This window comes from Haemaphysalis longicornis, unplaced genomic scaffold (assembly GCF_048455015.1).
Source record: "Haemaphysalis longicornis isolate Haplotype H1 unplaced genomic scaffold, Haemaphysalis longicornis Haplotype H1 scaffold_3, whole genome shotgun sequence".
In the NCBI taxonomy this organism is placed as follows: Eukaryota; Metazoa; Arthropoda; class Arachnida; order Ixodida; family Ixodidae; genus Haemaphysalis; species Haemaphysalis longicornis.
This window is the reverse complement of record NW_027526335.1, coordinates 108917031-108942580: the sequence shown is the minus strand read 5'-3', so window position 1 is coordinate 108942580 and position 25550 is coordinate 108917031. Positions and strand designations below refer to the sequence as shown.

Below are 25550 nucleotides of genomic sequence, written 5' to 3'. Positions count from 1 at the left end.
ATTAAAAAATAAATAAAACCAAGTAGCATTGCCGGCTTTGCTGTTCAATCTAAACTGCGCGCCCGCGCCTTGTCATCTTATCACGAATGGGTTTGGTGTTCCATAGTTCTGAAGTTAGAATGGTCATGCCGTATCGGACAGGATGAGATAAGAGGCGCTGCCCAGACACGAGTTAGAGGGTAGCTTGTAACAACCTGGCCGATATCTGCGGCTTAAAATACAGGAAAGCTTCTTTTTTTTCTGGGTGTCTTCTCCCCCCCGCCTTCCCTCCCACCCCCGGTAAGCATACTGTTAATTCACGCGCCATTAAAAGAAAAGACGGGTGCGTTCGATTTGTGTTCTGTGTACTACGACGTGCACATGGTTGGGCATTGTTTTTGTACGTAGATATAATCCAGCAAAGAGTGTCTACAGTGCGGTCATTGTGTTGCAACAGTTTTTTATGGCTGCATTTTGTTGGTGTGAACATGATTTCTCGGAAGTGTATGCAGGTTAATGGGCGGGTCAACGCTTTCTTTCAGAGTTTGCGTTAACTCGCCCGAAAGGCAGGGCTTGAAGCATACGTGTGCGTGCTTTCTTTTAACATATAGATTCCCAATTATTGTGTTTCTGAACTGAAACTAATTTTTTTAATGTCTAAAGAACATTCCTGTCTCGAGGTGAGCCCAAGAAATAAGTATACATTGAGTGGAACTTTCAAGTTCTTTGCTTCTCCCGCCGAGGTGTGCGCGAAAAAAAAAATCTGTGTAGGGACTAGAACTTTCGAAGTTCTTCTTTCGTAATCAGGTATTGTGTACCTAAATGTGTATTCATGGCTGTAACTTTTGCGCAACTTTAGACGGAGACCGATACAAAAAGGGACTCGAAGACCTGTACCTGTCACCGTGTAAAGTTGCGCAAAAGTTACAGCCATGAATTCAGAATACCAACTAGCCCGCCTAACCGTGTTATTGTAAATGTGTATGTAGCACGTTTTTTCCCTATTGTACAATATTGTATGCCTAAATTTGCATATGTCATATTTTTGCTTAGTCCAATACTGTGTACATAAAATGTATGTGCAATATATTGGTGTAGTACATGTGTTTTCATGACTTCGAATCAAAGACGCCCTCATATGAATTTTGAATAAATGCATAGCAAAAATAATGTTTGTGTAACACTCCAATTATTATCGCCACAAAGACAACAATTCGACACCAGAAAACGTATTATTACCTACATGTTTTCTTCGTTCAATTATTAAACACGTTACTGCACACATAACAAACGACGGGCGGTGGCCATTTCGAGTCATCGGCGCCGCTCGTCCAATTTTTGCGCGCCTGGTGCCATTGCCGAGCGGCCCATGAGGCAGCGACCGGCGGCAGACGCGAAAGTTGGACGAGCGTCGGTTTCAGGGGCCGGCGCGCGGCGGCACGGCCTGGCTGCCGCGGGATAAATGACGTCAGCACCGTCCGCGACGTCAGCAAACGCCCTTTCCCCCCTCGCCACTCGTTGCCATGGCGATTAATGCAACGTTTTTCAGAGGCCACGTACTACTAGGGGAGGATTTGGCGCTGCTGGCGCGAATTACGTGGGACCACGGTAGATGCGAGAGAGGCCGCCCCGTGACAGCCGTTCCAGGTGCGCCCTCTCCCCCACTCCTCCTCCTCTCCCGCACCACTCTACCCTCATCGCTCTCAACAACAGGTCCGCACCCCTCCCCCTACAATATATAAAAAAATAATACTTACCGGCGCCTGGTTTCGATCCCGCGACCCTGCGGGCGGAACGCAAGGTACATGGTGCTCTACCCACTGCGCCACAAAGCTGACACAGAATGGAAGGCTATGAACGCGCGTTATATCCTTGACTCATTCAAACTACGTCAAGAAGCTGCTGATACAACGCATTCACTACCTGTGGGCAGAACGCGAGGTACATGGTGCTCTTCCCACTGCGCCACAAAACCGACACAGAATGAAACGCTACGAACGCGCCTTATATCCTTGACTTATTCAAACTGCGTCTAGAACCTGCTGATACAACGCATTCACTACCACCAACGCCCCTAACACTATACGTTAACGCAATACACCCACCCCCTATGCGACGCATTTACTCGAGTCCCCCTCGCGGGGAGATGGGCCCTTTTGAAGAATAGATGGGCTATCGCCATGGGCAAGCGCGCACGCCTGTCCGCGCCCTTTAGTTTCCAGTCGGTGCAGCTACACCTCACTGCAATACGGGTCGGCCACAGCTTTCGTGTTAAATTACTTCTGACGGCACCTGTACATCAAAAGCGGAGCATACAAACCAATGTTCTTTCCAATGCGAAATCATTACTTGCCTCATTGAGTGAAAATACGTGCGTGCGCGCGCACGTGTGTGTGCTTGTGCGCGTGCGTGTATGTGCGCGTCTGTGCGTCTGTATGTGCGTGGGTCTGCATGCGTGTGTATGCGGCCAAATATGGAAGTCTGAATATGTGTGATTCTGTGCGTGTGTGCGTGTGTGTGTGTATGTGGCTAAATTTGATGGCACCAAAAAAGATGGCGGACGGGCAGGCACAGCTCTGTCCAGAAAAGTTGCCTGTCAAGAATTCATTATTTGGAGACGAGGTGCGGCCCGTCACTGGTCGACAAGGGAACTGGAGCACAAAGCGACACCACGGCGACTACGTAGAGACACTGTTGCTGTTTTCCTCAAGAAAGCGACTCCGGCCTATGAAACTGTAGGTTTATGAGCCAATAATAAAATGAAACTGTTTTGTACCAGTTAGATAAATTATTACTTGCGGCCATAAACAATAAGGGTTTGAAACTCTCACACGTAAGCAACCTTAAGTGTCCCTGCGAACTGTTCATTTTGCACCAGTTAATGTTTTGTAATAGTTGACCTCTCATGGACAACATTTTGCAGGAGATTGTATAGTCAAGCTGGCCAAATGAACCTTTGCACACAAGAAATTCCTACACTCTGCGGTCCTTTGCCAAGAAACGAAAACGCAGCATTAAAAAAGCATGACAAAAAAAAGAAACACCCGCTGTCGTTCTCCGAAACCATTAAACCCATTTGAAGCAGTTCGAACAGGTTCGAAGCGGCTCAGACTGGTCCGAAATGGTACTCGGGAAGTTAACCCTGAGCCAAACCCGAAAGGCTTGAATCCGAACCTTAACCGAACCCGAAAGAGTTGCGGTTTGTTCCGGTTGGTTTAAAATAATCCCGGGAACTTTACCATTCGAGAGACCTTTCTTTAAACTTAATATTGGCATGTTGCTCGCATTCTTCTCCCTTTGCTTGTGGAGTGTTTGCTGGCGTGATGATTAGTTTGTCATCGACATGTTAATTCTTGAAATAGTTTAGATTGATTTCTTTACTTCGACGTACGGTCGCGTTCATTGAATTTTTTTTTGTGCTAGGACAGAAAATTGAACCAAATATTTTCTATCCTCCTCATGCCTAAACTGTTACATACTACGGTATACGACCGGTATATTTCTCTGACCATGACTAATATCCGACCAAATTAGGCCCCTTCTTACGGTACGCGTCTATTTTCTTCCTGCCTTCTATTTCACTGTTAATTAATTGCTGGTTTGCAGGATGCGAAGGTGCACAACTTGCGTGGGTGCGGGTGATAAATATATACAATCTGACGGCAGGGTGGTTTTAGATTACACAGACAAAGGAAAATCCCACATCTGGATGGTGAGCTCACCGTTGGTATTGTAATTGTAAAAGAAGGACAACGTGCAGAGCTTGTTGGTGTTCCTTATCTTCGGAGAGGCCACCACCGCTCCGTCGACACCTCGCAGAAAGTTGGTGTTGTTTTCAGAGAGCAGCAAGTAGTACCCTGAAAAGAAAGATTTTTTCAAACGAATGAATATTGTAAAACTAGATATCATCATGTTCCCCTGATTATCTCACGACATTGCTTTATCTCACGACGTTAGGATTAAAGCTAGTATGAATAAACTGGAGGCTTCTGAAACATAACATTTAGGTGCCCATGGCTTGCTTGGGTTCTTCTATTCTTTCCCCTTTTGAAGGTGTCACAATATAATAGTTACCACAAAACGCACATCTACCTTGTGGGAATGAATTGCGTCTGCAGCCCGTTTGCAGATGATGCCTTTCATGTTGAAATCTTAAGGATGAACGTGTACCGAAGTGTTCGTTTAAATTGAGTTTCAGTTGCTTTCACCAGAAGGACATTTGTACAAGGTATTAGGAGCAGAATAAAAAGTTCAGCTACTAATACCGGCCTTTTCCGTTTTTTTCCTGTGCCTGCCCACAAGCCCATCCCAATACATGAACGTGACTGACTATGCATGGCTGCATTGACTGCTATTGACAACCCTGGAATAAAGTACAACTTCCCCAAAATTCTACCGAAGAGTTTTGCAGCTCATACTTTATTCCCTGTTAGCGCCCAATAGTGCCGCCACGGAAAAACAAACTGCCCGAACCCATTACCGCCTGCACTTAGGGAGTTCGTGCAGTTAACAGCGCGAGCATATGGCCGGAGTAGTTATATGAGAACTGTGTCGCACGCACAAAAGTTGCGGATTGCTTTAGACAATAATCAGAAAGCGTACGCTGCGGCCGGTGTGTGACAAACCTTCTAGTGCTGACGCAAAAAAATATTATCTTCTAACATTTGTCCTTTCCCCATCCCGAAAACATCCATGTGAGGCTTAAACTACTGTCGAATGGCTTCAACACGGCCGCTCGATGGAAACATGGTCTCCATCAAGCGGCCGTGGCTTGAACATCGTTCCGATATTTTTCCTGGAACAACACCCGTTGCAATTTTTATTGGCAAAGTTACATTGTATGTCTTAAATCAGGTTAATGACACGGCTGCCATGCTGGCTCCAGCGGTTATCGGTAAAGTTTCCCTCAGGAGAGTATCCTTGTACACGAGTGCCGTGCTCCTCCGGGGTACAAAAAGAAACGTTTTTTGTACGCGGCGTGCACTTACCATTAGTCCGATAGTCGGCTCCTCTCGGCGGCCCCAGAGGATTGGAACCTATCACTTCCCGCCGCCAAGCAGCGTTGACACGATTCGAAATGTGGTTGAGGTTCCAGCCACACACGCCTGCGCTGAAGTCGCATTGGCCGCAGTTCAGCTCATCGGCGCCGTTCTTACAGTCACGCACAAAGTCGCACACGCGTTCCACGGAGACCGCCTCCTTGCTGTCTCCACAGTTGAACATTTGCGATGGCCGAACTGTAACAATACGGGTGTGAACAAGTGATTTGGGGAAGTTCTCATGAGTATATAAAACAATTAAATTGTGACGATACATATTGCACATATTAGTCGTTCCCTGGTTATGAGCATCGCCACTGTTGTTATCGCGGTTATACTATAGGAGTTCATCAGCGCAGGCATGTCTAGTTTACAGACGCCTTAACTTCTTTCATTCATTGATGGACTATATCAGCCGAAATAATTTCAATAAAGTGTTTAGATCTTCGGGCCCGTCAGCCTACCTGCTCACAGCGTCTTCCTACCCCCTTTCGAAAACAGCAGGGGCGCCGATTGGCATTTTTCACTCCATACAGAAATGGCGGCAAGTGAAATGTAAAGCTGGGAGCGCAAAGCTTAAAAAACGCATTGTTTAATCTGTGAGGCTGCTCGGGGCTTTGTTGGCGAGGCATATATACCTCGCGACTTTCCCATAAGACGTTCGAAGGATTGCATTTATGAGAGATCTTGTAACTTCCGGAATCTTTAGTTTTTTGTGGCAAAACTGTTTATGTTAAACAGTGACGTTCGAGAGTCCCGGCATGTTTCAAATAGAAAAAATAGCCTAGCTATGATGTAACGAAGATAGACAAGGGAAATAGGGCGTAGAATACTGTGCACAGTGCTCATTTGTTCTGGTTGTACTTCAAATTTTATTAACCGATTAGCGTTTACCGGTTAGCGCAGGAGCGGATAGCCCTTTATAAACACACACATATATCCACAGCCATTCTTGGCATTTGCACTACCCATAGTTGACATGAACAGAATATCCTGAGGTTGCGCATGGTCTGGGCACCAAACTAATTAGAAACAAAATTCAGAAAACACTAGACCTCATACCTCAGTAGAAAATCTATGGAAGCATCACGCTGTTACCAGCATTCAACTTCCATTAAAACCTGTGTGTACAGCTGGCATTTCAGAAGCAATTATTACATAACATTTTCCCCATAAAACGCGACTGATTCCCGTTGCTGTTGCTATTCCCTTTATTTAGTAATGGCCTAGAAGTTGCGTATTTATAATAGGGGACCCATCGGCGTCTCTAAAAAATAGTTCCGAAAAAAGATTAGCATGCCACACGAGCGCGATGGTAAGTATTCTTCGCATGTAAGAGCTCATCAACTGCAAATTTATTTACATAGTTGATACGTGCCATATGTATAGACGACATATTAAATTCATAATCAAGTCAATGATGGCTTTGTTCAGATGGCAATTCTCCCAACGCTTTCGCTTAGATGAAGTGGCAGCGCGTCCAGCCTTGTTAAGGCTCAAATTACGAAATAAGCTCGTTCACAGTGAAACTGGCAAGATATCGGAAATTTAACTAGCTTTTGAAATTGGGAAGCCACTCTAATGTCAATGACCTAATGAACGCTTCCAAGAATTTTTCGAGGTCAGCCAACTACTCTAGACATGACGGCGTATCGACGATAGAACGTAAACGTGCAATATCGCACGATCACAGTGTTATTTTTTCAACCCTCCACTACCCCTTTCCCAGTGCACACATAATAGATATGTCACATCTAACTTTATTTTTAGCCCTGGTCCTACTTAAATTACAGGGGTTTGTGTTCTGATAACTTCGTAGCTCACAAACATCATTCGTTCCACGTTTGTATTCGTTTCAATACATTGGAAGCAATTCTGGTGCTTCTTTTTATACCACAGTAAAAAAAAAGTTTCTATACCTTTTTAACCAATTTAGCTCTACGACCTCAAATGCAGGCATTTTTAGACGACGAAACATTACAAATAGGTATTACGTTTTCATCAAATAAAATACAATGTCCCTTGGCACCGGGCATAGCGATGTCGCTGCGCTGAAGTATCCGTTAACCTGAAGAGAGTATTGATGGTGTTTCAGCTCCTCGTGTAATCAGAAAACGGCGTGTAAATGCAATTCATCATCATCATCACCATCATCATCATTATCAGCCTACTCCGGTACATTGCAGGCCGAAGACCTCTCCCACTGACCTTCAGCCACTCCTGTCCTGCACTGCTCGAGTCCAGAGTTTACCCTCGAATTTCTTTATTTCACACCTCCATTGGAAAAATGGCCTTCCCCTTCTTCTAGACCCAATCCTTGGTATCCACTATGTTACCCTAATTGTCCAGCGGTTGTCGGTTCGTCTCACTGCTTTGCCAACCCAAGTCCATTTGTTTTTCTTTATTTGAACTATGATATCTTCTACTCTAGCAAGGCCGTAAACGACAACCTCTCCCAGACCCACAATTAAGCCTACATGCGGCTCTGGGACTTACTATCCATTCAGGCGGCGCAGGAATTTCTACTATTCATAAATTACAAGGAACGCTATTACAAACCGCGCACCTCATCAAACGCATTGCTAATCGTCGACAAGGACTGAAAGAAAATGACCTCGTGCGCATAAATCAAGCCCTCCTAATTAGCCGCATCACATACGGAACTCCATATTTGGCTCTCAAAAATACTGAAATACAAAAACTTGACATAATCATCCGGCAAGCCTATAAATTAGCACTAGGTCTTCCGCCGACAACTTCCACTGCCAAATTACTACAGATGGGACTTCATAACACCTGGGACGAACTTCGAGAGGCACATCATGTCAACCAGATCGAACGGCTCAACCTCTCATACACTGGCTGTCATCTCCTCCGTCGCCTCGGCTAGCAACTACCTGCCACCCATCACCCCCGCCAACGCATCCCTCTGGAACTACGCGATTGCATTTCCGTCGCCCCAATACCCAGGAATATGCACCCCCTTCACAACCAGGGTCGCCGACAAGCCCGGATTCGAATGCTTCGCAAGATGCTTCAAGTCAAGCCACGAGACACCCGCTAGGTTGACGCCGCAAAATATGCCGATAAACCAGCCTTCGCAATTTCAACAGTACAACACCGAGGAATTGAATTGACTTCCGCAACAGTAATTGGCAAAACTCTACAACTGCAGAAGAAATCGCAATAGCCCTCGCAGCCACTACATCTCAAGACATTATCACCATAGTCAGAGATTCGCAAGCTGCCTGTCTCCATAACGCCGCCGGTCACATAGCTCCCTTAGCCCTCCGCATCCTACAGTCCACCCCTAACCCTCCTTACGTCTACATTCTCTGGACCCCTGGACATGAGTCTCTGGAGGGGAATGAGGCGGCTCATGCTACCGCCCGCGCGCACATCTACCGGGCGTTGCCCTTCAACCCTCCAGCATCACCGTCGGAATTCCACCATTCTGTACCTCAAAAATTCAAAGACATCTTCGAGCATTACCGCCTCGAACGCCGCATCTTTCCCCCGCCCCACGACAAGTTGACGAAGGAAAAAGCCACCACGTACCGCCGCATTCAAACCAACACCTACCCGCACGGCACCCTCCTCTACGCCATTCATCCCACCTCCTACTCCGCCACCTGGAAGTACTGTCCCCAACCCTGTACACTCTACCATATGATTTGGGCGTGCTCCAACACACCATCCCTCCCCCCTATTCCCTCCCCCAACCATGAGCAGTGGGAAGGCATGCTAGCGAGCCTAGCAGCGACCGCCCATGGACTTCTGGACTTCTGGACTGGATTGCCCCTACTACAAAAACTAAAATAAAAATAAAGTTTATTCCTCCTCCTCCTCTCTAATCCAGGAAGCTAGTTTCCTGTCCTGGATTGTCACTCCTAACATTATTCGCTATGACCCATTGAGCCGGTTTAAGTTTCTTTCTAGTTGTTTAGTAAGGCGCCAAGTTTCAGCTCCGTACGTCGTAAGTGGCAGTATGCGCTGTTCTTAGATGTGTCTTTTGAGTGACAGAGGTAGCCAGTTTTCATTATTTAAGAGTGCTTACCGAGCGCTCCCTCTCCTGCGATTGATTTCTCTCGCGTGGTTGGGGTCAGCACTAACCATCTGTCCGAGGTAGTTGTATTCATAAGCTGAAGCGGATGTTTTTGGCATGCTTATTCATAATTTTTTTAGGTTTATTCATATTTATTTTCAGCCCCACGGCCGTACTTTCTGGTTGTAGTTCCTCAAGCATTTTTTGCACGTGTTCTGCAGTCTCACTTAGCAATATCATGTCGTCGGCAAACCTCAAATAACTCAAGTATTCCCTGTTTATCCTTAATCCCATGTTTTCCCACTTAAGCTTTCTAAATACCCCCTCCAGACATGCTGTGAATACTTTTGGCTAGATGGTACCTCGCCAAAATGCAGTTTACGAATAATTACCGGATAACCGTAGTTTTCCTTAGGTACAATTTCTCAACAATAGCATTAAGCATCCGTAGCTACAAACCGAACCTCAGTGGTAAAACGCATAATGTAGAGGGAAAACGGAAGAAGTCTGATAATGAAACATACATGCACATAGTAGTTTAAACAAACTCAAATGGGCGAAAAAGACACCACGAGGAGAAATAGTTGCGCCTCAACAGGTATACTAAACGAACGAGGGTAGAAATGACGCTAGTGATGGGGCAGATATTGTAATTTTGCTAGTAGACTATATTGTTTTCCTGCCTGGCTATTACATGTACAGTGAGACTGAGAACGTATACATACAGACACACAGACGGATAGGGGAACGAAAAATAAACAGAGACAAAAACATGGATGTGCGGAGTGCTATGCTGATTTAACGTGTAGGTGTATGGTTCAAGTTCATCTCAAATTGTGGTTTTACACGTGTAAACTCAAGTTCATCGGAAACTTTTTACATACCTCCACTGTAGAGCACACTGTTGTTGAGGGCTGTGAAATATTCTAGGCTATAATTGTATTTTTAATTGTGACTGAATCTCGGCGCAGGGTCCTCTTTTTGTTTTCTGGGTTTACGGTAACAACAGCCACCTCGGCAGGGAACTGAACCCACCAGCTCAGTTTTAAGTTTATCCCCGGCTTACTTGCTGATAATGAGCAGTGAGCAAATGAGAAATGGACAAACAGTGTGGCAGAAAGAGAACACGTAATGGCAAAGAGACCAGTATTCTTTCAGTTTTCCAGAAGGACTTTTAAAAGACAGCAATCTTTGAGGGGACTCAACAAGGAATTAAAGATTTTGTTGCAGGCAACCACTGACGTGTAAAGGTCCCAGGGGTTTTTGTTGTGCAATCTGATTTACGGAACGGATGACGCAGTGCTCACCAAATTTGTGGCACGGCTAAGCAACCACCGTGCAAACACGCGATAATTTTATCAGCCGTGCGAAACTCACCAGCATCAGCGCAGCTCTTTTCGCTGACGAGGACGTCATCAATTGCCACGAAGCCTTGCGGGTTACTTCCGGAGATAGCCGTCACAGGGGCGAGCTGCGAGCCAGAGTACATCAAATAAACTGCTAGTCAGTTTTGCCATGGTCTCGAAGAACAAGAAAGTAGAACATTTATGTATACTTTTACTGAAAAATTCATTTTTATTTACAATGAAATACTTTCAATGCATCCATGTCATTGCATATAGTAGTGGGTAACAAAAATTTAACAATGTTTGATATGGCCAGCCTCAAAAATTAAGGATCAAAATTGATGGCGATCGAGGCGGGCAGGTCGAGATGGTTGCATTCTAAAGCGGTCTTTGGCGTCGACAAATTGAAACGGAGATTAGCTTGTCAGGACGACACTTCAACATTGTATTTCTCACCAATACGTGAGAAACATATGAGAATTGTGAAACAGGTTTTATTTTATGGCTGGGTTAGTAAAGCAGAACGTAAATAACAGAAACTAACCGGTAAATTTTTTTCTTACCGGAAAGGTTTAAGTAGATTTTATTTGAAACACAGTTAATGTATGGGCGTTATTGCAGAGACATAGCAGCACGCTTCTGGGCGCGGTTCTGAGTGGAAGTGGCAAAAAGTAATGAATAAGGGTGCTAATTAAGTGCAGTACATATTTTTTATCTGTCGATAGTTCTGTGAAACAGTACTGTAGAGGTAACGTGGGCTGGGGAAACGTTACGGCTCAGGGAGCCAACCTTGCAGTCTGCATTTTAGGTTACATAAACCGCATTAGTTTTCCAGAAAGATTAAAGCTAATCAGAGTGCTGGGGTATATGCACTTTTAATGGCGACAAAAAAACTATATTTCAGAAGGTATAGGGGAGCAAAAGCTGCAGTTACGGTAAGGGCTATTCTTGCTGCTTTGCATTGACCAAGTGAAGGGTTGTACCCTCCGTCGCACACAAAAAAATGGTGCTGAAGGTACCGATCTGCAATTTCTTCTTCTTTTAAATATACGCTCGGGCGGACGAAACGTTATTGGGGCTGACTAAACGAATAGCGTAACGTTTTTTGTACTGCTAGAAGTTGGCGTCACGCTTTAGAAGTCATGTAATAACGTTGTTGAAATCAACAATTTTGTTTCAGTCACAGAACACGCACCATAAGAGCAGACCATGCTGGTTTTAAATAAAAAGATTGCTTTAACACCTCAACGTTATTAATAGATTAGGCTGGAAGCTGGACGTGACTTTGGAGTGCCCATAAATGTAGGTTTGTCCATTCCTTTGTTTTTGTGTGTTTCTTGTTGTTCGCTGCCCCAACGCCAGTTTGTGGTCGGTGGTATAATTAAGCGTTGCTGGCATTGCGGCCGTGTCTCGAGTGGGAGTTAGGTCGCCGTAGAAGCCTGGTCCTCACAAAGGCCTTGGTACATTTGTAACCTTATCGTCGTTTGCTATGCCTCAAATCATAACGGCTCATCTTGCCCTCTACGTTTCCTTTACTGCACGCCAACTGCAGCAACGCCAAGAATTTAGCAACTCGACAAGCAAGAAGTTGCGAAAATATTTAAGCACGTCATGCCAGATATTTTAACTCCGTCTACTTTCTGTTTCGAACGGTGAATTTTTAACCGCAACATACCGGTCAATGCTTCACTGCAAGCGCTGCAAATCTGCCTGACAGATAATTCCTTCGTCCCACTTTAATCTTCTTCTTCTGTGTCAATTTAAACTTGCTTTCTCACTTTCCTGCGCATACCACTACACATGGAACAAAGCTGTTCATTGTCGTATTGTCCTCCACATTCACTAGGGCTTCTCAAGGACGGTTTCCAATGAAACATCCAATATGACAATGAAAGACAATGAAACATCCAATATGATTCCTTTATGTGTGCTCGTAATTGAGTTTTTTTAAACCGTTGAACCTAGGAAGCACAAACATATTGCGGAAATTTCTTACAGGGTCACTGAAGTTATTTGTAACCATTGCGGTATTACTGCGCAAATTGTAGTATCGACCACTCTCGCTGCGTTTACGCGAATTTATTCAGTAAAGAAATAAATTCGAAAGCGCTGTGCTCCTCTTTGTATCCTCCTTGTCAACTTTGTATGACGTTTCGTATGACTTAAAAACAAGATGGCTTGGCTTGACTGCGCTTCTATGCTGCCTGTAGCGCTGCTGCACGGCGCACCGACCCTCCCACAGAATCAGTCGGAACAGCGCTCTGTCGGCCGGCAGCCCGCGGGTCGTCACAATTCGTTCGCTCAGTTAGAACTAAGCCACGGCATGCTTGTGTAAGGAAGAATGTGCCTTTACATTGCTACTTTATAGACTGTACCAAGATCTAAGTCCAAGTCGCTGTATACATGTGCACAAGCGACGCTTGGCTGACTCTTACGCTTGTAGAAAAGTCTAAGGCCCAATTGAAGGCGAGAGAAGAATCAGCAAATTTAATATATGGTGTAAAGAATTAAAGTCAACCGAGAGCTTTATCGCACAGCGTAAAACCAGAGTGCGGGAAGCGGGTTTTGCGCTGGGGGAATTAGCACAGCGGTTAACAGCACGACCACACATCCGCGAAAGTTTTCCCTTTTAAGGATGAAGTCGCTAGACATAACATGTTGTAAGAATTTGAAAAATGCTTACTGCGCGAGCGCTACACAAGAAATAATCATTTATGCTGCTGTAAATGCTAATGTAAACTGGCTATACATTATATCTTTGAGGTTATATAACGCCCCTGGCATCACTGGAATGGAGCACTAGGTATATGTCGCTAGATCGAGATCCTGAAAGTGAATGGTTTTTTTTTTTGTTCTTGAAGTTGAAGTTCAGTTATTTGGTGTTGGGCAGCTTTTTCTATGCTCAGTTCTCCATTTTCGCGCTGTAACGTTCATTGCTCTACGAGCGATCGATTTCGCACAACGCGTGCCCACTGACACTGACGAGCTGGGGAGTTCTCGTTGGCGAGGTGTTGCCCCAAGCACCGCCGACTTGCGGGCAGAGTACCGACCTTGACCTGGTGCGAACACGCCTCTTACGATACAGGCACGAGCCAAGCAAGCTCCAAAGACCAGGCCAAAGCGCCTCACATTTGAGCTTCTCCGGCGTCGCGGAGGACGTTCATCCATTGCGTACGCCTCGGCTAGTGATTGTTACGATTAGAAGCCGTACTGGTAGGCTTATCTGACGCATTTTAGAGCCGACACCATAGCAGAACCGCGGTAATGCCGATTACTGAGATATCGAGAATGCCCATTCAACTGTAGCACCACATGCCAAGCATGTCTTTTTCACAGAACTGAAACCAAAACTGGTTTGAATTTTAATCTTGGACATCGTCCAATCCCGTAACCCCTCGTATTGAGTTCACTTGTCAAAGTTGGTGAGGCGCCCGCAAACCATGCATTATAGTTTGTATTATTACAGGTTTTATAAAATGAATACCGCCTTATCGCCCTGGATGAACAATAACAATTGTGTATGAGCCAGTCTACGCAGCGCAAGCAAAAACAGGTGCTCGACAAATTCAATTCAGTCTCCCTTTAAAATCTAAACTTACCCGTCGGGGAGGAGATGGCATCTGGTACCGTTTCCAGACACCTTTTGCCTCTTTTATCTGCTGATTCTGAATGTAGAGTTGGACCCCTTCAGTCAGCGATGGCAGGTAGTACCAGAGGGAGGCACAGTTATACCGAAGCGGCTCTCGGAGTGCCAGCATCGTCATGTTATCTTCTGAGCCAGTGCTCTTGTACAGCATGTAGTAACCTACAAGCAAGAAACACAAACGCCGCACGTGATCAGTTGAGCAATGATTAGAATGATGTGCACAGTGAAATTCCCGTTTCTTACAAGAATATTAATATACGCTTTATCATCACGCATTTAAGAAAAAATAAGAAGACAGAGCTCTAAACAGTGTCCAGCACACTGGATGATGTTCGCTCGCACCAGGTCCCTGGCCCCTAATGGAGCTTGTAGTATACGTGCAGCAAGCTAAAAATTCCCCGCATTTCCCCGAGGGGAAGAATGTGAAAGTGCGAATGCACGAGTTGAATTTGCGCGGTTCGGTAATGTTCGCGAAGAGAGAGATCACACACACACACACAACTACAAAGAAAGAAAGATGCATTTATTCACAGACACCTATTTGTGTTGTCGTTGTACTTGATTGCTAGAGCGGATCTCAGCTTTGAAATTTCGTGTCAGTACTCCTTTAAGCAGGTGCATTAGCCCTTCTCACGCCCGATTCTTGGCCAATCCCCCACGTGGGTATGTGCCATGTCAGCGGCCAGGCAGCGCGCGCCCATCTCCCCCCGTTGCCAAGGAAGACGAGGAGATTCCTGGCCAATCCCCCCCGTGGGTATGGGGTATGTGCCATTCGCACGAGTGCGGACATCGCCGGTGGACGCAGGTTCAGGGTCGCTTAAGAAGTGCATTCGCACTTAAAAGCCACGGATTACTCCCCTTGGTGTAAACGAACAGAGATTTGTGACGTTTCACTTGGTCCATGCTTTATGGGATCCCGTAAACAAAGAAGCCTTTTTTCTATTCATTAAAAATATACAAAAAATTTTTGCCCTCAAAACTATGGAAGGCCGAACAGTGCCCGATAGGTTCTGTTTATGCTCGTGGCTTTCTTTCGAAGATTTATTAGATAGAAGTTGGATTACTGCTTCCGAATGTTTTGTACAGGGGGGGGGGGGGGGGGGGGGGGGGCAGTTGACGTAAGCTGCTCGGATCCCATACCCACGAACAATTTTGCGCCTCTCTCTCCAAACATCCAAACACCTCTCCAAACAATGTCGTTAAAGTAATGCTAGAGAGAAATAAATGTCACTTTAGCGTAGCTCACGACCAATACTAATAAATCTAACCACTCAAATACAATGGCTGTATACCTTATTGACATGCAAAATGCCTAACATTTATTGCGCACTATTACATTTCTGGGTGTTTTTGTAAGCTTTAATGCACCCGCCCGCGGTGGCTCAGTGGCTAAGGCGTTGCGCTGCTGAGCGCGAGGTCGCACGTTCGATTCCTGGCCGCAACGGCCGCTTTTCTGATGGTGGCGAAAATTGTTGTTGTTGTTGTTGTTGTTGTTGTTGTTCCTTTTTTTTTTTTTTGGCGCATACCCACTTGGGGGATTGGCCAGGATGAGGAGATATATTGGGTCTAATGTGCCCGATTTAGGAGACTAAATTTTGGAGAAAAAAAATTGTTGATCAGAATGATTGCACAACAAATACAGGAATTTGTAGAAGAAAAGTGTGCACTATGCAGGAATTTGCAAGAAAAGGCTATGCGGGAAAAACGCCCGTGTGCACGAAATTTTGGCGCACGTTAAAGATCTTCAGGTGGTCAAAATTATTCCGGAGCCCTCCACTACGGCGCGCCTCATCGCCTGCACTGCGTCGGCGCGTTAAAACCCTACAATAAATCATGCTGTAATTTAGGTGTACTTACCCTCTTCAGTCCCTGTCGTGTGATCGCGCTGAAGCATGTCGAAAGATCCCGCCCGTTCCACGTCAAACATTTCTGGACTTCCTGCATGAAGCACAAGGAACGGGAATAAGGAAAGTATGCCGACAGCGAATAACAAATTATCGTTACTGTCGTCTTGCTGAGAATAATTCGGAATCTTCAAAACTTTTTCGCCTGCTCTTGCCGAAGGCTCAAATAAGAATACCTGCAACGCGTCGCCTTGTTCCCTTTGAAAGTTCACTCATTCTTTGCTGGCCATACAAATATGCAACGGCGCTAAGGTCTTACCAAGCGTGTACAGGCGCTGTCAAAAGTAACGGGAACACGGTCTCCTAAGTTTACAGGAAGTTCCACTTCTGGAAACTGCCAGGCTGCGTTAGTGTGCGATTAAGGGAGTTATCACTAATAGTAAAAGCATCGTGTAAAGGGGTAATGGCTGTCATAAAGCCAGTAAGACCAATTTTTTGTGAGACCTTGTTCCAATTACTTATGACTTCACCTGTACATGAACAGCAGAACGGAGAAATAAAAGGACCAGAGGGATTACGACGGGGCCTTCCTAGCCCTTCAATTATACCATATCTTCCCTTCTCACTGCTCTTGACGTCGGTGATTCTTGTAGCCATATAAGAACAGTAACTTCAGATGAAAGGACCAAATCCTGTTTAACACGACAACGCTCAGCGAATAAAATTTCATACGCGGTGTTTGAGACGCCAGAAAGGGAAGATAAATCCCATAAAATTGAGACCAAAGCCCAGAGACTTGTTTTTGATACGCTGAAAGAGTTTTTTCATGGGAGTAGTCCAGAAAGGCTCCGACAGAGGTCTTCTGGCAGCTCGAGAGTTACGCCCGCAGGTGGGACCTCGCGCGGTGGCATCGAATCGGTATCATTTTAGTTGGAAAACAGGGAATAATTTTTTCTTTCCTCCTACATTTGGCCATTTTATTCTTCATAAAATGTTGCGCGAACAAAATGATCTCTTTGTTGTCATTTCTGAAAACTGCACACTTTTTGAAGTTGCTTCGAATTCTCGCGTGTCATGTTTGGTACAGTGGGCCTTCACTGATGGCAAAATTTTTGAATCGCGTTTGATAGGCTTTCTAACACACCTATCAACTGCTCCAAGTGCTCCAGGCTCTGGCACATGTATCTCATACACCGTACTATGGCCATCTGCGTCATTAATGCGTGGAATGTCGACAGGCTCCACAGCCATCAGTTGAAGGAGCGGTCATTCAAGCTGATGATATTGCCAACCGATGAGAAAACCTGATCTCCACAGGAAAAGCGCCGACAGTATTACCGAGCAGCTTCCCTTCGCCTTCGGCAAAGAATACGAAGGTCACGCCGAATCAGCCCCAAGATAACGTTCGAAGAGACATGGCAAGCCATCTTCCACTTTTGACGAGCAAGCGACTTCAACTCAGGAGCTGCGCACCAAACGCTAGGATGTTTAGCGCAGCCCCGAAATGCAATGTACCTCTCTGCCTGTAAAAGCAACGCAGCGGCTCCTTCGAATACCACAAGCCATGACACTGTAGTTGACAAGAAAGTAGCAGAAAGCCCACTGAACCATATATCATGCATTTATTTACATTTATAAATGTGTAATGATTTGGAATTTCATTTTTATTTTTGCAGGAAGGTAGTCATGTTAGCTCTAATTAAACATACATACGTGTCTCAAATTTTTATTTCCCTTGAATCCTGTTTCACCTTTGTGGGGGTAAAGGTTAGGGAAGGTTAAATACTTACACATATGAATAATTAAACGAAACGTTGCAGGGTAAATATGTTGTTTAACAACGAAGCTGTGCATGGCTAACCCCCGGTTTTTAATTCCGGTGAAGCCGCTTTACCGGGCACCGTTACTAGGCTCCTCCTGGCCACCACTGACGCTTTTTTCACAAGTTTTTTACCCATAGCCACTACCAATGCCTCTTTTACAAGTAGCGCAATCGGTTGATAACGACGCTAGCGGCGTTATCACAAGTTTAACTCCCATTGGCACGGACGCGCGTCGTTTTCTGAGCAACAAGAGCGGGCATTAAGTAGGGTTGTCGCGCACAGAAGCCCTAACTGACGCAAAAACAAGAGAACGCCACTGCCGCGGACTGTGCAGCCGCTGTCATTTCCGTTCCACGTTACAACTCGTCGAGTAGCTGTGAATCCCTCCCAGATGAACAGAAACTTAACCGCTTGGAACGCCGTCCTGAGGCAATCATTCTTGTTCAGCTTTAAGGACTTTCGTAACATTTTCGCATGTCTTTCACACCTAAGTAATCGGTCGCCAGTTGGTATGGGAAGGTGGGGGAAAGGGGGCGGGCACATGCAGCTAAGCTCATTCCCTCGCCGTTGACATGCCCCTTATGCTGGTGGAAGATTCAAATATGGACATCTCATGGCCCAGTACGGACTGTCTGCTGACTTCCATGGTCGAGCGGTTTGGGTTTGTGTGCTACACAGAGTAATATGTAATATGCGACCTTCGCTTGTCATGAACAAAACCTGTCTCACATGTCCATACTGTTCTCGTCCTCTATGAACGAAAACCACGCTTGAAATTTGTGTATTTGCAACGATGTATTGCCCCTCCTGCAAAAATCCCAAATGGGATTGGCAGTATGTTAAAATAAATAAATAAATAAATAAATAAATAAATAAATAAATAAATAAATAAATAAATAAATAAATAAATAAATAAATAAATAAATAAAATGCCTACCATGAGGGAAGCAAACGGACCGCCGCATGTTTGTCCGGTAGTATAAAGCTTGTGCCTTCTAACTTTAATTGAGCTAATTATCTTGCAAATATGCTCAATCACAAATTAAAAACGTGTTTTTTTTTCTTGCGCTCCTTGAACGGCGCACACCTTCGTTTCTCCTCCTCCTTAACAGAGGGGAAAGGCACGGATGTTTTCAGCATAATGGCATTTAAAGATGTAAGAGAAAAATGTCACTGCTTAAAAGCTCATGCTTCAGTGACTAAACTTTTGAAAATTGTTTTTCATCAAGTTTAAACTTCTCTTGTCGGTGGCCATCGATCGCAATACTTAATTTTACTCTTATTGACAGTTTTGCAAGCTTGTACACCTTCGTTAAACAGGTTGAAAGGAACCTCATTACTTCAAAGGAAAGATTATCTCTAACTAAGCAATGAGAACTAAGCAATGAGAATAACGGCACTCAGAAGTCGAGCAGAATTACCTTAAACGTTGCTGCTACATTGGCTGACTGTTCTCCTCTGCGCGTGAAAAGTTTTCTTACACTGTAGCTCAAATGCTTGTTTGATTTTAAACCCTACACGAACCAGCGCTAAATACCCAGTCCTTGCGTATTGCCTGACTTTTTCCGGTAAAATGCATAACCTAACTAAAAAATATTTTATTTTACGTAGGAAACCTCCGCTCAAAAACAAAATTCCTCTGGCGCAATGAAACGGCAAATTCCATAGCCATGATGTCGGCCTGCTGAGTTATCGTTATTTTTTACTCACCACGTTTCACTTGCAAATTCGTGATAATTAATTAAACAAGTAAAATATACTGTGACTTCCACCTATAGCCTCGACTGCTGATCTTGAAATTGATTCCTCTAGTTGGTTACGGCCTTACAGAATTTAACTATTTGGAATCTCACTGGTTCGAGCGCACTGCCGTGAGCGTGCGATTGGTAACGTTAGTTTCACGGCGTCAGTGATGAAATCAAGACACAGTACCCAAATGCAGCACCGCAATAGAGAAACCGTCACCGCCGTTACGTTACGATTGTGCATAGAGTGTGAGCATACTTTTCCCTCCTCCCTTTTGGTGAAGTAGTTGTACCGCATCGACCAAATGGCGCTCGGTAGTTGGTTTATTTCCGACAGACCTACTGGCTCACTTAGACGCGTCCTGTAGTAAACGTACGCATCTAAGGCGGCGCGCGCTATACCGCTTTTCGCTTAAGCTATTTACTAAAAACAATATTATCTTCTACACTTACACCGTTTTGTATATATATATATATATATATATATATATATATATATATATATATATATATATATATATATATATATATATATATATATATATATATATATATATATATATATATATGTGTGTGTGTGTGTGTGTGTGTGTGTGTGTGTATAACTTCATTAGAAGCACACAACTAAAACAGCTTGAATTCACTGAATGGAGCGGTAATTCAAAATTGCCTAGAGTTGCAAGTTGTTAAAGCTGGTTCGTCATATCACGCTGAATGTCTGGTTAGCTAACAGCGTTGCTATACGAGTTTGTTAGAGTTGTGTCCGCAGTTTTTGGCTTTTTTCGGGGCTTCCCTATTTGTGGGCTCATAGACGACTCCCTGCTTAACAATAAGTTTTATGTGTATGGTCAGTGTTGCAATTTTTATACTTTTATGAATGTTTCCGATTCTGTTGTCTCGGCATTGAATCTTTCGCCCGTTGAGATGGATTGGTAGCACGTTAAGAAGCCATTGTTATAAAAGTGCTTTACGTCTTGATTGTCACACGGTCAGCATCACCCGAGCTTACGCTGCAAACGAAGCAGCACTCGCACTTTCATTTTTAATAATGGACTGAATTGATTTGCAAATATCACATCGGGGCCTCCTGATTCATGCAAAATACTAGGCATTTTCGCTATTTCACAGACATCCTCCTTCGAAACAGCGAGGGTGTCGCATTACAACAAAGTCCAACTTGCCGTCTGAGAGCGCCATCCAAGGCAAGCATTCCTCCTCGAAGGTGCAGTAATCTGAGGAGAAAAGAAGAAACTGAAATAAGCAGAAACGTAAAAAAGAAAACAATCAAAGTTCAAGCTTTCCGCTTGAACAGTGTTGATAGTTGACTTTGTAGATGCAGGATTTCTGTCACACACTATTCTTTTCTCTCAAAAAGTGAACAGCCTAAGGGCAATTTTTAAGGGGAACAATACTGGTGATGTTGCCGGCTAACTGTATACACAACCATAAATACTTTGTGATAAATTCACACGCCTATTGTAATTGTCGGATTTGATATTCTGTGTAAGAGGCACTTAATAACGTCTGGTTTCATATCTGACCCATTGTCGCCGCTGTCTTCAACCAGCACGGCACATTGGCTGAAAACTGCCGATAAGGATGCGAGCAGGGTTGCATATAAAATTTTAGCGGGTAAAACAAAACGTTTGCATAAAATAACCAATGTGGCTTGCATGCTTATAACGTCTTTTGTTTTACGGGAAGCTTTGGCACAATGATTTAAGAAATCATACTTTACTAATGAGTATAATTGCCATGCTTCGTCTTACTGAATGGGGGACATTCGCCTTCGGCGAAGTGGATGTCATCTATCAGAACTCCTGACTCTTCCTTCACTCGAGTGGGGGCGAGTACTTCGAAGACAAGCTGGAAAAATAAAAAGAAACACAATCAGGCTTACCGCACTTATAGAGACACAACTTTGCCTTCGCTTCTTTTTATTATATGCTCGCGCAATTTTTTGAGATTGCTGCACAAACCATTTTTGGTTGCATTGGGTGTACAAAAGCTCCTCATCTGAATATTTTTTACAGACATTAACTGTGTTTCAATACGTGCCGAACACATCCAGTGTCATGTGTTTGCTTTAAACAAATGCCTGCAAAAAATTAATGTTTTTGCTTACAAAAAAGGAAAACGGCGACTCACATTCCAGTTGTTTCTTGAGGAGATGGTGACAGTGCGGGCATTCCACCAGTCCCCGTCGGTGTTGCTGCTGACTGATAATAACGGGTCTTTAAGCGCTGTTTCCCTTGTGAACCTGCAGAAGAATAGCACGGACAAGAACGTGAGGGCACAATATTTTAAGGTGATCCCCTAAAAGAGCCACCAGGCATAATGCCGCATTCCTTCCCAGCCTTCTCCTGTGTCGCATTTTTTTTTTTGCGTTGCAAACAAAGTGATTCTGTTGTTTTCTACAGAGCACTTTACGGCGAAGGCTTCTGAAGACTGGATGATATCTTTGCCTACTATTTTTGTTATTTCAAAACACGGTTTCTAAGTAAAAGTGAATTCTCTTGTTAGTTTATGCATCTGAAGCTGCTTTCCAAGTAACTGACTTTTACTTCGTCATGTTCCGTCAAGAGCAAACGTTTGCAGACCACGAAGGGGGCAACTGCGGGTTATTTTTTCGGTCGCTCTGCAGCCAATGGTTTTGTACGCTGTAATTTTGCAATACTTTTATATTTGTGCGACATCTCCCATGTATACCACGGTTTCTAGGCTAACACCGGATGAGAACCTAACGTAGCTATTTTTGTGGTCCGTAAACTTCTACTCAAGGTTGTGTATATAGATTAGTGAAAAAAATATAAGCAAACCTTAGCTTGACTGAACTAGGTACATATCTAATGATAGCTGCAATAAACGCACAAGGTTTTAAACCATTAAGCAATCATGGGGCGCGCATTGCTCTTACAGCCTAACGTGCTGTTTCCTTGGGAAGTGCAGAACGTGAGAAACGCCCAGACGGCGACTTCCGATTAATGGCCACACTGTTTTGCACACTTTTTGAGCTCCTGCGGGGAAATTCTACCCACATTCGGTGCCTGTGATTCATACGGTTGTCTTTCGGAGCAAAACTTGGATCTTTTGCTCCGCATAGGGACAGAAATAAACTGTACCAAGTGGAAGTCATACCACCCAGGGGCCCTATCCCAATAACCGACACGTCGTCCTAAACTACAATAGGATCTTTCATTACGTGCCAAATAAAACAATTCGGTGGAACAATTTGGTTTTTGGGAGGTCTAAGCACCCGGTTTACGTTCTTCAAAGGAAAGAAGCATATCTCAACCCAGGGTAATACAGGTAGTCGATCCCCAGGGGACAACGTACTTTAGCGAAAGGAAATCATATGCTTTTATTTTCAAAATAGCCAATAAGAATGGGTTATTAAGTAGACGTAAAAGTATGTGTAAGAGGATTAGCTGATTCAGCATGTACTAAAGTATAAATACCAGCATACACGAGGCAAGACTAGGATTCGACTTTTTAGGATTGTTTCCAGGAGCTTGATATCCATTTCCTAACCAGATGCAGAAACAACAAAAAGGCAAGTCGGCCGTGGCATTCGAGGTTTCAGATACGAACTATCCGGGCGACGGCAGCGGTAACTAAATAATGCTGCTCTGTATAGAGTGCTCAAAATTATCATGCTTTTCAGACCATTCAGGACGCGTGATAGCCTATGTACGACGTCCCCCATGTCGTAATAGATGCCACAAAAGAAACTTGTTCGAATCCTGCTTAAAGCAAAGCCTACCTGTAGACGTTTATCTGGCTTCGAGCTCCTCGCCCTCGCCACCAGAAGGTGAGGCAGGTGCTTGGGGTAGGCGGCCGTTGTTGCAAAAACATCCTGGAGACTGGGTGATGAGCGTCTACTGCCGTTGTATTAAGGTACAGGTACGATCCTGGAAGGCGGAGAGTCACGTGTCAGCCCATTCTTATTCTCAGATTAATTACTACAGAGATGCAAAAATTTAATTTGGACCCAAATGCAAGGGAGCTGTACGGCCAACTATATCACATTTTCTTTTTCCTTTTACAGCGGAGAAAGGTGAAGGGATCGCATTGCATTATGGCTTAGTGCTAGATGTATCGCTCTATCCAGGCAGTGCTTTTCAAGCAGGGGCAAGCTCCATGGACCAAATATTTGATGCGAAAAAATTACTTAAATTTTTAATTAAAAATTGGACCTTCTTGGCAAAAAATGCCCTAATGCTGAGATAATAAAAACTGGTCAATAAATACTTAGCAGGACACCACGACTTTCAAGGAAGCCCCTATGAATAAAGTAACCAGCTGAGTTAAAAAAAATTGGTAAATTTTGTGCTGGGTCCTCCGCAATGTGAGACGATGACGGAACCCTTGACCCACAAGACGTCGATTTTTTCGCAGAGTGAAGGTAGGCCTAGAGAATGAGTTCTGGCGTCCGAGTTACAAACCTGTGTTATTTACATGTACCCAGTTCTACAAGAGAACGTTGAGCACGGTGATTACACAGGTATGTATTAGATCAGTAGCAAACCCTTCTACTGCGAATAGCTTGCATGTGGGGTAATAATGGTGATTGGCCGAGCCTTTCGGTCGCAGTAACTGAAGAAAGAAGAAGAGGTCGCGAAGGAGAAAATGTGATGATGATTATGTTGATGATGATGACTACGACGACGACAATAAGGGGATACATGCGTACTACCGGACACGTACCACTGTAGGCAGCACGTCATTACCGTGCATCAGCGTGAACGCGCCGCCTTCTACGCGACACTAATTTTACTAATTTTTGGTGGTACGATGTATTCGGCGGTTAATTCTCAACCGTTTGCACAAACAAGTGTGAAACATGGCGCCGCACGCAATAACGGCGTATCTGTTTCTCAATTCAATTCCAATGCTTTCTCAATCACGACATCGAAAGGAATGTTTAGGCGTCCTAGAATCTTTGTCTTTCATTCATGATACTTCCTGTGAGCTCAGAATCGTTGCCCGCATTATGCAGAAGGTTAAAAAAAATTTTCTGTCGCCTAAGGTGTAGTTTTGAAATCACGTGGAACCATTAATGCGAGGTAACAAATTCAGTCCACGTCATCACGACCACTGTTGATCCCACCGTTTGAGCACCCTGCTAATGCGGTGTCCCGTTTCGTTGCCGTACTGTTTCCCTGCCATATTGTTTTTGCGTTGTTTTCTTGTGTCGCGGTGCTCTCTTGACGTTTCGCGTTTTTGCCGCTTTGTCGTGGTGCGGTATTTTCGCTGCGCTGATTTTTGGACTGCCAATTAGTCGCTGTGCTTTTTGGCCGCTTGCAGTTTTGTCACTGGTTGTTCTCACACGGGCTGTTTGACGCTGTGCCCTTTTGTCACTTTCAGTTGTGGCGCGATTCCGCCTGCTTTGTGTTGTGTCGGACTTGCACAAAATATCCCTTTGAAGAGCCATATGCGCAGCCGTATTGTAGCCGTAACAGAAACAAACTTCCAATAAAGGTAATTGTAGGACGCCCTGCAAAAGCATGGTGATTTCTGTTCACTCTCTCTTTTGGCTCGGTTGCGAATTCACGTAATATTGTAGCCTTGCATTGTATGCGTGGCCCATTCGGAGTGCTATTGAGCAGGGAAAAGAGACGTACTGCACCCGCACACAGTTGTACCTCTGTCCCGGATCATGCAGTACAATATAAGACCGACAGGGACAGGTTTGTCTAAAAGCGCGCATACAGAGTAGCGCGGGAACACACGCCGGTGTTTGTTTTGTTGTGTAACGCCAAAATTAATCGAATTGGCAGACGTCAACCTCACCTCACCTGACCTCGTCATACCGGAAAGTGATCGCATCGTATCATACAGAGAAATTATTAATCAGTACATGTCGGCAAAACAGAGGTGTCCCGCCGCGCATCGCAACCTCACTATAAATGCGTTTTTCAAACGCTCACGTAAGCCTAGTCGGGTTAGTAATAGTAAATTTTATTGCACCGTTATTGAAAAGGCAATGGACACAGGAGAAGGCCGTGTCTTCTACTCGTCTTCATGTCCCCTCTTTCAGTTGTCTGCCAGAAGTCCTTAGATTCTGGCGGCGGCCTCGGCCG

General features: G+C 44.5%; 1 protein-coding gene across 1 annotated transcript in view; it reads right to left on the bottom strand.

Moving 5' to 3' along the window:
• Positions 1-25550, bottom strand: part of LOC144175376 (MAM and LDL-receptor class A domain-containing protein 1-like) — a 204188-nt gene that overhangs the window by 86245 nt on the left and 92393 nt on the right. The window contains exons 28-36 of the mRNA XM_077704459.1: positions 23231-23378; positions 21616-21727; positions 21237-21333; positions 20645-20699; positions 15913-16157; positions 14009-14214; positions 10441-10534; positions 4968-5216; positions 3702-3836 (exon numbers count right to left, since the gene is read on the bottom strand). Coding sequence (XP_077560585.1) covers positions 3702-3836; positions 4968-5216; positions 10441-10534; positions 14009-14214; positions 15913-16157; positions 20645-20699; positions 21237-21333; positions 21616-21727; positions 23231-23378 — 1341 coding nt within the window. The remainder of the gene's footprint in view (positions 1-3701; positions 3837-4967; positions 5217-10440; positions 10535-14008; positions 14215-15912; positions 16158-20644; positions 20700-21236; positions 21334-21615; positions 21728-23230; positions 23379-25550) is intronic.